This window comes from Anomalospiza imberbis, chromosome 3 (genome assembly GCF_031753505.1).
Source record: "Anomalospiza imberbis isolate Cuckoo-Finch-1a 21T00152 chromosome 3, ASM3175350v1, whole genome shotgun sequence".
Lineage (NCBI taxonomy): Eukaryota > Metazoa > Chordata > Aves > Passeriformes > Viduidae > Anomalospiza > Anomalospiza imberbis.
In genome coordinates, this window is record NC_089683.1 from 68,404,158 (window position 1) to 68,418,545 (window position 14,388).

A 14,388-nucleotide genomic window follows, 5' to 3' on the forward strand; every position below is an offset into this window, starting at 1 on the left:
ACTCAGCCTTATTATCAGAAATATCTACTTTACCTTTCTGAAAATGAGAATTAAGAGTTTTCAACATTCAGAATATCTATCTGCTGAATGCACATTTTCCAGCTGGTTCTGTTGGATGCTAAATTTTAGTCCCTGGAAGCACAAATGTCTTCTAAACATAAAATATTTCTATTTGAACAAAATGGATGAGCAGATGACCAGCTGTCCCTCAGGCTTACTGCATTTTCTTTGGCAAGGATAACAATGGGCAACGGGAGTTTTCTTTTCAAATCCCCAAAATATAAAAATTAAATTAAAAATAAAAGCAAACAAACAAAAGCCCCAAACCCAACAATTAAAAAACCCAACCCATCAAAAAAAAAAAAAAAAAAAAAAAAAAAAAAGCAAGCAAGCAGACCAATAAATTATCTTGGATGAGCAATTAACAGATCCATTAAGCTGTTTTTGTTAACTAATTCAGAAACTTCACACTTATCTGTAGAAGTCTGCTAGAAGTCAGGTGGATTTTCAAGATAGTTTAAGATATTTGAGAGCATACCTTTAACTGAGACTTGCCAGACTACTCATATTTAAGCTTTTACGGAAGCTTTGAAATCATGTCCTTAATTTTCTAAGGTTCTGAGTACTCAAACTTCCACAGGAGATGTGCCTGTGTCCTACTTGTCTGAAAACTATAGAACAACATTATCACTACTTTCTCAACTTCCTCACTGCTTTCTGGATTCCTTAACTGCAACCTGTGGCTTTAAAAGAAAGTTTAGACTTTATCTAAAAGAAACAATGCTGGCCTCATCAAAAGACAAACTCTGATGAACCCAGCCACAAATACAGAAAGAGCTCTTAATTTTCTTTTATTTTTTTTTTTTGGAATTGTAATGACTTATACTAAGAACTGCTGAGTCTTCAAGGGCCGCCATAGACAGCTCCTTGTTTGGAGTTTTAAGGACAGTAAAATATGACTCACAGATTGACTGAAAGCCTGGCTTCAGTTTACATCTGGTTTAGGTTTAGGAATCTGCATGCGGCATAGCTGCAGCAATTAACCCTTTCAGTGATAACAGAACAAACAGAATTTGTGGATATACAGTTGTTAATGAGTAGGCAAATGTAAGGGTTTAATTTGGTTAAAATTATACCTGTTTCTGTAAAGGTAGGTGGTAGAGATAACTGGAGGACTGACCCAAACCACTACTGTTGCTATATTATTTTGCCATTAATTACCTTGAGTGATTTGGCAGTTTTTATAAAAGACCGAATGAATTTTTTTATCAAAATATGAATCTATGGATCATAGAAGAAAAATAAAGGATCTATTTCTTAATTGGGAAATATCTTCATTCACATTTGTAGTAAAACTCTTGACAGAGAATGACAAAACCACAAACATTTCAAATTCTGAATGTTTTTGATGGTGGAATGAATTCAAACTCCAAAGAATACAATTTTTTCTCATTTTAATTCTCTCTACTGCAGCTCCACCCTCTCTTGAAACTTGAAATACCAGTGTACAAGCACATTAAAAAACCTTTTTGGGAAATCTCTTAGGATCTCCTTTATTTCACCAAATTTTAGTTTTTTAAAAGATAGATCACTAGATTAGGCTCAAGATCTTTCCTTAACTGTAAAATCTATCAATCCTTAGATTGTCCCTCTCCTCCTTTAGGAGAGGACAGTCAAATTTAGAAGAGCAATCCCTTCCCTTTCTTCCACCTGAAGTGGGGCCCTGAATGAATTAAGGCTGTTCAACTTTGTTAATTGAAGTTGCAATTAATACCACTCTTACTTCTGATCAAGAAGTGGCATTGGAATGTTGCCAGAATCTTAGATCCATAATCAGAACGGTGATGGAATACAGTCTTGAGAATATGAAAAGATGCAAGGATACACGTGTGTGTGTGTGAGAGAGAGAGGGCCAAATAGAATGCTGCATTTTTTTAAAAACTCTAGTCCAAAAGCATTAATATTACTTATTAAAGAACTAATAGTGGATACAACTTTATTTTGCAAAGTAATCCCTGCACCCCAGACACAGATTTGACGATGAAGTGTAAAATTCCATCTCAAACTACAGCTTGACTGAACTCTCAGGGTTCGGAACTCTTTCTAGGCATTGAGGGCAAACTTTATTGAGGCAAGAGGAATGACTAACAAGACTATTGCTGTCTGAACTCTCTCAGTCGCACATTGACACCATCCCAAACACAACCTGTAAAAGCCCTTTTGTAGCACAAGATGGTGCTTCCAATGCTCTTATTCACCCAGCAGGTGTTAAACACAAGAGCACATAACAGCTCTACGTCTAGCAGGTCCAAACCGAATAGGTAACTTTAGGTGACTGTAAGAAGCACTTTAAAAAACAAGGAACGTGTATTTTTCCAAGATACTCTGGGGTTTTTCTTGGAACATGCTTTTAAAATACAAAGTGTTCTGTAAATGCTTAACACTTTATAAACATTCTCAGTCACATTTATGCCAAATCAGGGAGATGTACTGGGCCACACAGCCCAGCTTCTTTTGGATGGAGAATTTTCAATGAGTTGTAAACACTCAGAATAGGAAAATAAAGCATCACTACAAAAATAATATTAAATTATCTTAATTATTGCTTGTAGTCAGTTTCCAATCAAATATATTAAATATGACATTATGACACATAAACAAGTACTGACTTCAACTCAATTTCATAGCAATCTGCATTTCATTGTACTATTAATCTCTTCTTTTAGTCAGACTTACTTTCGGCCTGACATTGTTTCTAATTCCCTTTTAGTAGAGCTTCAGTGAAAGTTTTGCAATAAGTGACAAGTGATGAATTAGTTTCTGATTAACAAGAATAAACTTAATGTTGTAAGGCTAGAATGTAATGTGCAGTCAAAGAATAGCTTCTAAACATTTTAACTTGCTATAATCCTATAACTCTCAATGCCATTCTAGTGTTCTAGTTCTTTCCTAAACTAAATACATCTGGAAGAATTTCATCCACATCCATTGTGAATTTGGGCCACAAAGTCAACATTTTCCTAAACTAGAATTTTACTTTAAGAGAGTGTCAGAGCAAAGAGGGTTAGAATCTTGATTGATTTAATAAATGTTTTCCACATCTTTCTCCTCTACCTGGAGCACTCTGAAGTGTCTAGAAAAATATACTGATACTAATAGTTATATAACAGAGATCCTAATCAGTGAGTGTCACACACTGCTCCTGTGACCCTGGATGCCCAATTTTCTTTACATGGTGAGTTGATTTAAGTCATGTAGCAAGTGCTAAAGTTTCTTCTGTGGAATGACATAGGAACAGAAGTCATTTCTTGGCATGACTGCATCAAGGAACATTGCTGACAGCCAGGAGAGATCAAAAGCAGATCAAGTTGCTTAACAAACTATATGTCACTGAAGTCAAAAAGGCTGAAGTGGGAATCCTGGAGAGCTGTGAAATCTAGGAGCAACAGATGGAGCCAAACTCACTTGATTTGTTAGTAAGAGGATCTACTTGTTCTTTGGTCTTCTATCTTACAAAAAAATCTGGTATATAAATGTTATCCTTTGGATTTGTATCATTTTAAAAACCAAAATTTCTATATTATTCATCTTGGAATAGGCACATGGCATGCTTCTAAAAGTTCTTGGGACTTGCTCTTTTAACCTGAAATAGTAGAGAAGATTTTCTTTTCTAAAGAAAAGAAACTGCCAAGATTTTCTTTTCTAAAGAAAAGAAAACAAACTGCCAAGGCATAGAGTTCATAAACACTTGAAAATGGACAATATCCTTGATAGTCAAAAGGGAAGAAAGCACAGAAGTTCGAATGAGTCCTTTATCTTTTAAAGCACTCAGCATAATAACTAATACAAACATAAGCCCAAACTCCAAACTGCGAAAGAGCATGTTAGCAAAATTATTTTACATAATAATGAAGATTATTTATATCTGCATGCGCTGTGTACACCGCTGACATCTTTAGATGGAAAAACGCAGCAGCACTAAAATGAACTGCTACTTTTACACCTATGAAACTTTTTTTTTTTTTTAATAATAACTGTCCTCTGCTTTGTGAGTATTCTCTTCAGGCTTTTTAAAATTTTATGAAAGGATCTTTCTGGAATGAAATTTACCTTTGAATAATGATCACGAAAAGTTTTCTAAGACAGTAATAAAATATCTGCAGAAGACTTTTTTTCTGGGTGTACCAATACCTCCTTCCCACGTTGTAATAAACATGATCTCACTGCATGGTTTTTAGCTTATTTGAAACTAACATGAACAGAATACCCTTAAACTGTTGATACTGCCTGCATGAGTATTATCTACAAGTTTCAGTTTCTCAGTGACAAAGAACAAATCAAACACCGAACCTTACCAAATGGTGAAATCCACTCACAAAATCTGCCATCTAATTACTGATGAATGTAAGTCCAACGTTACAATCCACATCTCATTATAAAAGTCTAACGTAGTCTGGGCACTTATTTCTATGCCTTTAAAGCCAGTGTTTCCCAGGAATAATCAATACTCATTTATTCGCATTGACTTCAAAAGAATAGATTCATATTCAGAATTTTGTCAGAATTTTCTCAGTATCATACAACCTTCTTCCTGTTCAGACTTTGATTAGGCACTTACTAGCTCTAGTAACTCATAAGGTTCCACAGGTTCATTAGTAAATCTGGTGGTGTACTTAAAGTAAATGCAGAGAAAAAGAACCCCTTTGAAGTAATTTCACACATTCTATTAAAAATTGTAATCTATTTAGAAATTATTGTTATTGAGACAGGCTATTCTATCTCACTGAACTCATTACAACAATTAAGCTATGAGAATACACAGGATTTTTAGTGTATTACTAAATTTTACTACTACACCTCTTATGGTCATGAAATCTTTTAACACAAATGGTTTTTAATTTATCTTGTCACTTTTCTTTGAGAAAGAAAGTCAACACAAAGCATTTTGCATATCTGGAGACTATTAAGAAGTCAGGACTGATATTTCAGTCTGGTATTGAAATTTTCACTTCATATTCAGGATAGGATGAAGCTGCTGGTGCTGTCCCCAAAAATGTTTGTACCAAATGCAATAGGGAAAGAGCAATGGTGCTTGTAGTTATTCTTCAGTTACATTAACTACAGAAAAGATTGACAACAGTCTTGAGCCTAAGGGTTGGATTGGAAGCACAGAAAGAATTCAGCTGCAATCTGAAGGCAGATTGAAGCGTGTAATTTCCATTTTTACAGAACCCCTGCTTTGATCACTGCACAGTGTGGATTTATTCCACAAGATATTTATGTCTGCGTGCAAATTTCAACTTTGATGCAAAAATATTCAACCGTTCATGTACAAAAACCCATTTTGGTGAATTTGTGAGGAATTTGTGAGGAAATGTATATTTGTTAACATGCACCTGAATTCAAGTATCTTTTTTAAATAAGACCCAAGTATCTTTCTTCTACATATGCAAGCTTAGATATCAGCTCTGAGATTATCTGGAAGTTGCAAGAAATCTAGAAACAAGTTTTCATTATTGAATTCTGAGACTTTTGCCCCCTAGGCTGTTCAGGAGCAGTAAATGGAAGCTACTGCTGTTCATTCCTCAGTGTCACCCTGAATGACTTTGATACAACTTTAAATACTAAAAATACTAAATACTTTAAATACACAAAATATTTTAAATAATTTTTAAAATATTCAAACAGAAAGTTTGAGAGGATCAAGAAGAGAAGGTCAAATATCATTTGGTAGCCATGTTATGTTTTTGTTGTAATAGAAAACCTCCCATTCTAGGTTGTCCAGGGATTAATGGATTACCAAACCATTCCTAGGTCTCTAGAGACATGGCATTTAAAAGCAGCAAGGCAACAGTAATATCCCTCCTTGATTTGTATCTCTCCCTCAAAGATTTCACACAGTAACATAACTGACCAGTTTAACAGAGTTTTTTTGCAAAAATATTGAAGATCATGGATAACTTGTGCAAACTACTCTTCCTTAACAAATTCAGTGTCTAGATCCCCATGTTAATAAGAAACATACAATAAACATTAAAAAAAAATACATCTTAGGCTTGCTGAATTCATTTAAAGAAAGCATTTCATAAGAAGAGAAAAAAATATTTCCTTTGCGTATTGCTGTTTAGTAAAGTCCAGATATTTCAAGTGTCTTTAACAATGTCATACATATTCTTTTATCTGCTAGATAGTATTTAGACCTGGTTATAAACCATTTTTTTTTATCAAGGACATGGTCCCAAAATTTGCAGTGCTTTTTATGGTCAAAGATTTGGAATGAGCTTGCACAAAGGGAAAAAAAAAAAGTTTTTTGGTTTGGTTTTGAAGCAGAAGATTTTACCTGTTTTGAAGCTGTTTAATTTAAAAACCTCTTACAGGTTACCTACAGAAGATTATGGATTATGGCATAAATGGTCATAGAAAAGCAAATTAAAGAAGCAAACTACTAATTGAGAAGTTAAAAATACACAACTATTTTTACAGTATCATCTAATTTCTCAAAATGATACAAACAAGAATAAAAGAGATATAATAGTAGCATAAAATTAGCACTTAATCTAGGTTCAGTACCTCGCAAATCTTTCTTCATTTTGCGGAGATCTTTTTGAAAATCATCAAACTTCAGTTGTGAAGCCTGGAAGAGATCTTGTGGATCCGGAAGAGGAAAGATGCATTGTTCTCTTCCAGCATCCTGACGAAAAAACAACTGAACGGTTACCTAGTGCTCATTACATTTCTTCTATACTAAAATATATAACTAAAAGCACAGAGAATATTCCTATATATTCCTGCATCTCACTATCAGAAGAGCAAATTTAGTAAATTGCGTTGCTTAATCTGAATTTAAAAGTTAATTTTAATTTTCACTCACCTCATCAAAATTACGCAAATAATATGAGACAATGTACGATAGAAGACTTCTGCTGTTGTCCTGTATAGAAAAGTATAGAATTTGCTGTGTTACTGAAACTCACAGAAAAAAAAAATCAGAAAACATAATTCAGATAAATGAAATACTTAATGTATAAAAAAAAAAACTTGGTTGGTTTGGTCCCTTTTAAAAAAAAAAAAAAAAAAAAAACCAAAAATTGAAACATACAAAAAAAACCCACCTAAACCAAAAACAAACCACACCCAGAAGTTCCATTTAATCATTAAATAAAATGAAGAAAGAGAAAACACTCATGTAACACACTCTTGATTTTTTAAATTCTACCTGATTGCAAACCAAATCCTCACATTCTGAAATTTCCCAAGAAGGAAAAGAGAAAGTGTTTCTGGGTTCATGTATACAAGTTCTTTTGCAACACTACAACTACAACCAAAGCAAAGTTAAATTAAACAAAGAATGTTATTTTTAAAAATATAGAATTTGGGGAGCAGGGGGGAGCATTGGGGGTTGAGGGAGCTTTTTAATTGCTTCCCCTCTGTAATCTCTCTAATGAAACTTCAGCAAAAAATCTTCCATTTGAAGAGGATTTCTGACAGAATTAAATTTTCAGATATTTTCAGAAAAAAATTCAGAAAAGGATTTTGCAAGAACTTTCCTGACTGATCAATTGCAAATAAACTGAAAATGTATCTTGCATCTGAAAGCTTAATAGTCATAATATTTCCAGCAAATTATGTACAAAGTCTTGAGTTACCAAACTAAATTTAGTGTGCCTAAATTTCCAGCTAATTGGAGCTCTGAAACTAGTGATGTATTGGATCTAGAGTCAATTTGAAGGTGCAGCTAGAGTAAGCTGCTCTAAATGTGTTGTACTAAAGTGTCATTCACATCACTGCTACCTTGGTTTACCAAAGAAACCAGAACGCAAGAAGGACGTTCCTCCACCCATTTAAAAAGGCAAATGGCTGACGTGCTCTCTCAACTCAGGGTTAAATCTCTGCTCACGTGACCTAATCCAGCAGCTAAAATATGTATATTTAGTGAAGGACCAAGAAGGGAAAGATCTTGTAGAATTGAAGATTTTAACAGTGACTTGCCAGACAGATGTAGGAACAAATTTTAAGGCTCAAGAGTTATTGCTATAATCTATCACATTCAGATAAGGTTTTTCATTAGCCATAGAAACTCTAAGATTTTTTCCTTGTAAACAAAAGCAGATATTTGAATGCAACCCCAAAAAGATTAAACAAAGACAAAAAGTGCTGGTAACACATAAATTACAGTTTAGTACTGAGCAAGAAAAGACACTAACAATCATTCTCTTTACTGAGAAGACTACCCTAGACAAATCTTGAATCAAGAAGTCCTTTACTCAGGTGGCTACATGTTCCAATGTCAAATACAACCTCTGTAATCATGGTGTACATAAAGAATGAATTTTGGTTTATCCCAAATGTTCTAGATGCCTATTCAATCATTTTTAGGAGTGACAATTTTCCCCTCACAAATATTTTTAATCAGCATGGATCTCCTTCCACAATAAACTTTTAACAGTAAGATCATAGTATTGTTTCTAATTACATGAAAAGTTGGAATTATGAAGTGTACTGAAAGTCAAGTGTACATCAGACTAAGAACTAAAACATAATTTTATGTATTTTTGTTTTTACAGTAGTGAAAACGGATGTTTAGTTTTCATAATTCTACAGAAATACATTCATCTCTAGAAGTGTGATCAGATAAGCATAGTAACAAAAGAAGTCCCTTCTCCATGCCTTCATAAGCTTCACACCATTCACTCAGAAACAAAGTAATTTTCTGAGAATTTAAGTAATTTCTGAAATTTCTGAGGCCTTCTCGGGTCTTCAGGAAGTCTCAAATAAACTTACACTGCTCTTGACATCTTTCAGTTTTGGCAGGATATCTAATCCAAACCCATCAGCCTGTCCTCGTGTCCTGTTTCCACCATTCATGTAATTTCCAAAGGCAAGAACCAAACCCAGAACCCGCATAACTCCTGATTCATTCTTCAATGTCTGAAATACAGAGAAGAAACATTCTTTTCAAAGTCCCATTAATATTTATGGTTAATGAGAAAATTTGTTAATGTTGTGTTTAGAAATAATACTTTGTATAAAGACTCAAATAATGGAAATTACATTCTACTGCAACACATAAAAGTAGAGCTATGTTAATATGTAATTTTATATGAATGGAGAATCTTGTCTCCAAAATAGATACTTAGAAAAAAAAAAAACAGAAAATCTGTACAGGATTAACAGATATGACCTGTTGAGAAAAACAAAATAGTAATCCTTAACTGATACCAACATTGAAAATGGTATATTTAATTTCACAAAAAAATCATCAAGATGTTCATAAAACACTCAGATTGAACAATTAAAAATTTTAATTAAAAAAAGAGATTACATAGTAAAATGTAAAACAGTTGAAATGGTTTTAAGTTATTAAAGTAATGATGAAACCTGCATTTTAAAGCTACATATTTGTTTTTCATGGGACCGCAAAATTCCAGTAATCTCTTCTGACTAGACACATTGCTATCTCCAGCTGATTTTAGATATCAGAGATATTATTAAGTTGCACATGTCTCAACAAACACAAGGATAGCTGAACTGTCATTCCTTTGAAAAAGAGTGATAACGGCAACAGTGAAGAGGGAAAATTTTCCTTTAACAAAAGAAGGTGCACTGTTTTCCAGAGGCTGATACACACTGATGGCAAAAGCATTATATAATTTAGTAGCAAAAGCTAATCTAAAAATTCACATTGATGTTAAAGCACAATCATAAAATGTTCTATTCTGCTATCCTTCAGATTTTAAATATTTAAGATATTTAAGCAAATAAAGTGAAAACTTTTGAAATATGAGTAAAGCTTAACAAGATTAAAAACCAGAAATTTAGATTGATTTTCTTCACAGAGCACAACCTACCTCACATAATTTCTGTAACAATTCAAGTTTGCGACGGATTGAAGCAATGCTTTCTGAAAATGTTGACTGGAACAGGATGCAAAACACACGTTCTGAAAAGTTTGGAATCAGTGAGAGTTCATAGAGGAACCTGAAGAAGTGATTAAAGAAAATTATTTGAGTCACTGTTAATAGGTACAGGCTTGGGGGGGGGTTTATATACATATTTTACTACAGCAGAGAAAGTTTTTTAAAGTGAGCAAAACTGCTCTGTCATAAGTATGTTCTTACTGTTCTGGCTTATCCAAAGACTTGGCATTTTCTTTTTCCTTGGATGCCTTGCTATGCTTTTCTATTTTTTCTAGTTCATCAGATTGTGCTCTCTGGAATAAAGGAAAAAATATAACAAAAAATGGTTGCGAATAGTCAAACATAAATATGCCCTTGCAACAAATCAAATTCATAGATTTTTCTTTACTTTCTTGCATCTGCTTATAGTAAAACTATAAGAGTCCACAAAGTATAAAGTCCACAAAGTTTAAGTATAAATAGATCTGATGGAGAATAGAATATCTTGCAAATAATTGACAATTAGCAGTCTACAAAGTATTTACTCATTCAATGATGTACTGAGAGAATAATCTTAATTCCCAATTTCTCTTCTTTGCTCATTTACGAAGGGTTTGAATTGAAGGATTCAAAAGGAGAGTTGTATTTCTCTTAACAAATTTGTTGGGTTACATTTGAATGTGATCTGATCTTTAACTATATATTTAAATAATACATTTAAAAAAATAAATTAAAAGAGTTTTGTATTGTTTACTGCAATTTAAATTTTATTTGAGATTTGAAAAAAACACTTTGGAAAAAACCCATATTTGATTTATAATGGAAATATCATACATCTAATACATGAGAACTACTGCATAATTCCTTGGAGTAATAATTTCATTTTTTATCTTAATAAGCAAAAAAAAAAAAAAATTACATATAAACTGCCTAGTTTCTTGAAGAACTCTGTGGCACACTGTGAATTCTCTTCTTCAATGCTCCAATCAATAGAAACTGAGCTTCACTTTTTTCTGTGCTCCAAGCTATGGTAAATTTTTTTTCCAAACTGTAGTACTGGAAAATGGAATGGCATGGAAAGGAATAAAAGTGAAATGAAAATTTCTCCTTCTGACCCTTCTTTTGACAATCATAGCAGTTTTCAAAAGATATTCAAAACATTAATCTGCCCAAGAGTTAAAAAAAAGATGTATCTACCTTTATTCCTCTAAGAAAAAAATATACTAATTTTTAAACTTTCTCCACCACAGAACTTGATGACAACAGTGGAAAATTATATTCTAATCACTCAGATAATGGCAAAGTGTAAGATACGCTGCATCTGCATTCTCCCTTGAACGCTTTTGCAGGGTTAGCAGAAGAGGGATAGAGCTGTTTCAAATCATAATGCCTGCTCCATCAGGAACCTGAAACCAGAAATTTGGATTTGAATACATTTTTCTGAGATTCTTGAAATCTCCCCATGTGAAAAGGGAGAAAATACAGATGCGAAATAGAAACATGAAGAGATTGAAGAGTCATATAGCAAAAGCCCTTCAGAGTTTCTCTTCAAGAAGCCTGGAAATAACTGCAAAGCCAATTGTCTATGATGTCACACATTCTGCTGATGTTCTTCAAAGATCATCTCTAAAGTTGTCTGATCTTATATATCAAATACTTCAACAAATTGGAAATATTGCAAACATGTTTTTTTTGTCCAGCAGTAAACTTTGTTCTGGACACTAAAAAATTATAATCGTGGTAGTACCCATACCAAAGATTAAAAACAGAATAGCTGTGGTTTGAAGGGACCCCTGGACACTGTCTAGGTGAACACTAACACAAAGCAAAGGCAGCTAGAGAAGCTTGCTCAGTATCATGTCCTGCCAGATTTTGAATATCCCCAAGGATGGAGACCTGATGACTTCTCTAGGCAGTCTGTTCCAGGGTTTCAAATCCAGGAGGTCCACTATGTCTCGTCCATATGTTGGGCATCCTTGAGTCTGGATCTGTGCTCTTTATTCCCCCTCTCCAGTCAGGTATTTGTACATACTGGTAACATTCCTCTGAGCTTTCTCTTTTCCAGACTGAGCAACCCCAGCTGCCTCTCAGCCTCTCCTTGTATAACACTTCTCCAAGTCTTTAATTGTCATCGATGCTCTGTGCTAGCCTTGCTCCAATATGCCACTGTCCCTTGCCCTGGAGAGGCCACACCTGCACATAGCATCCTAAACATGGTCCCACTAGTGCTGAGCAGGTCACTTCCCTTCGCCTGTTTGGGCCTTCCTTTATCTGCTGTTTATATGGCATCAGGCCTTTCTCAGTTAACACGAGCTAAGCTGAGGCTTATTTACCAGTTTTTAATTTTAGAATACTGGCAGTGGCCCTTTCATAACACTGAGTTTCCTTAATTCCCTACCCCAGTTTCACTTCAGTGTGATGAAAGAAACTTGGGGATTCATCCCCCAAAGGTACTTTTCTGCATAAAGTCAAGGCAGAAAAAGGATCTGCAAGTACAATAAGTGTAGCAATTGTTTTTTGTATAATGCCATCCTGAGAAGAAGAATGTTTCCAAGATACTAGGATCAGAAAATTTAATCCATTTTTAATCCAATCTTAGAAGACTCTTCCAGAGACAGGATGAGGACTAGAAAGGAGACAACTAACTGCAGAAGTATTCTTTTAAATATTGCATGTGCTGTTGCGGAGAAGGCTTGGGTTTGGTTTTGTGTTAAAAATGCTGATGTAAACCGGACATATCCACACCTAATCTAGAACACTCTTAACCCAGGTAAGAGTTAAAAGAAAAGAAAGTTTCCAGCACTTCTCAAATCAGTAGGAACTCTCTTGGCAATAGATGAAATCTACAGATTTTAGAAATTAGAAGGATGCCGAGAGAGGTAGCATTGTTCCAGTGGTCATGTCATCAGAGCCATAGAGGTCTAGGTGTGCAAATGACATGACTGCGTAAGAAAAGCTACTTTATTTATTCAACTTAGATTTGAAGAAGTTCCTGTATTCAATTTACACTTGTAAATTTTTGAAAAAAAAATTAGCTTTTTGTAAAAGTAAACAAGTTCTCATACTAACAATTTAAATTAAGTTCCATTATTTCTGGCCAGTCTTTAAATTAGCTTCTCTTCTGTTAAATGGGAATATAATCACTTGACATTTTTTTCATAATAGTTAAACAGAATTAAGTATTTTAGCACAGAGCATAAAACGAAATGGTTATTTGAAAATATTCTAGAATAAATACTGAGAGTTCTCTCTCCCGGCCTTCTACACAGAGTGAAATATTAGAGTGCTTACCACAGCAATCTATTACATACATGCATGTTCAAGCTCTTGATGTTTCTCCACCAAATCCCACGAGCAAAGGTTAGGCAGACTCCCTATTCCTTATTTAAGCCATTATTCTCAGTTTGTGTATGCAAAGAAGTAACAACTGTCAAAGATACAAAGGCTAAGCATGATCCACTCATGGGCAGGCCAGAGCAAAACTCAAGAGAGAAAGTTTACACCTTTCCCCAAAATCAAGAAGTTGAAGTATACAGTCCAAGTTCAGAATCAAACCTGAATTTCAAGTCACTAACTATGGCTCAGGTATCCAGAACTGTGATCAATGGGTACTTTAAATTGTGACAGAAAAGGAATACTGCGTCTATTGCACAGGTATTATCGAAGACCATTTCTCAGAATTTTACCAGCTTTCTTTATTGTTAACACCTATTTGTTTGCCAATTTACAGATGGACAACTTTTTTTAAAAGCTTTTTTACTCCCCTACAAATTTGTGACAAGAGAGAACCCTTTCAGTAACTACTTCTCATAAAAGCCATTAACCTGGTTGCATAAGCACATCTTTGAATGTTACTGCTCTTTCTTTGAATTTTAGCAAGATATAGATATATAGCATCAAAAGTGGAAAAATAATATAATGTACTAGAATTTGATATTAACTGTATCTAAAATCAGACAGCATAAATCTGAATTAAATTATTGCAAAAATATTCTGCTTCAGTTTAATTATTTTCCCATTTTCTTCCAGAGTATGAGTTTAGCCTGTATTTACTCTTACCAAAGTTCATAAGGGCCCTTATCACAACATAAATGTTATACGTTTCCTGGTTAGCTTTTTCTTTCCTTGCAACAGAACCTTAGCTCTGAATTTAGATCAGTTTAAATGCATGGAATTTTATTTTTTTGCAAACTTGACTTTAAAAGTTTGTGTCATGTATTTCAAAAACATTGAGTGAGTTGTCTAAGGAATTTTGTCAACAGTAGCTGAAACAAGGATATACAGAGATACCCTGGTTAATAATAAATATCGTATTCTTTTAAAGTTGGATCGTCAGAACTCAAGTACAATTTATAGGCTTTGCCAAAAAAAAAAAAGACATCACATTGTAATTGCTAGTTTAAAAAAAATTACAAGAAATAATTGAGGAGAAAGTTTTAATCTTAATGGCAGAGAAGTGTCATGCACTTCAGTCTTCTGGATGCCCTTTCTC

General features: G+C 33.9%; 1 protein-coding gene across 5 annotated transcripts in view; it reads right to left on the reverse strand.

Annotated features, from left to right (window-relative positions):
- FMN2 (formin 2) overlaps positions 1-14,388 on the reverse strand; it is a 158,761-nt gene that overhangs the window by 53,431 nt on the left and 90,942 nt on the right. For all 5 annotated transcript variants that reach the window (XM_068184971.1, XM_068184970.1, XM_068184965.1 and 2 more), the window contains 5 exons: positions 10,119-10,210; positions 9,849-9,978; positions 8,782-8,928; positions 6,872-6,931; positions 6,571-6,691 (listed from right to left, as the gene is read on the reverse strand). In XM_068184971.1, the coding sequence (XP_068041072.1) occupies positions 6,571-6,691; positions 6,872-6,931; positions 8,782-8,928; positions 9,849-9,978; positions 10,119-10,210 (550 nt within the window). The remainder of the gene's footprint in view (positions 1-6,570; positions 6,692-6,871; positions 6,932-8,781; positions 8,929-9,848; positions 9,979-10,118; positions 10,211-14,388) is intronic.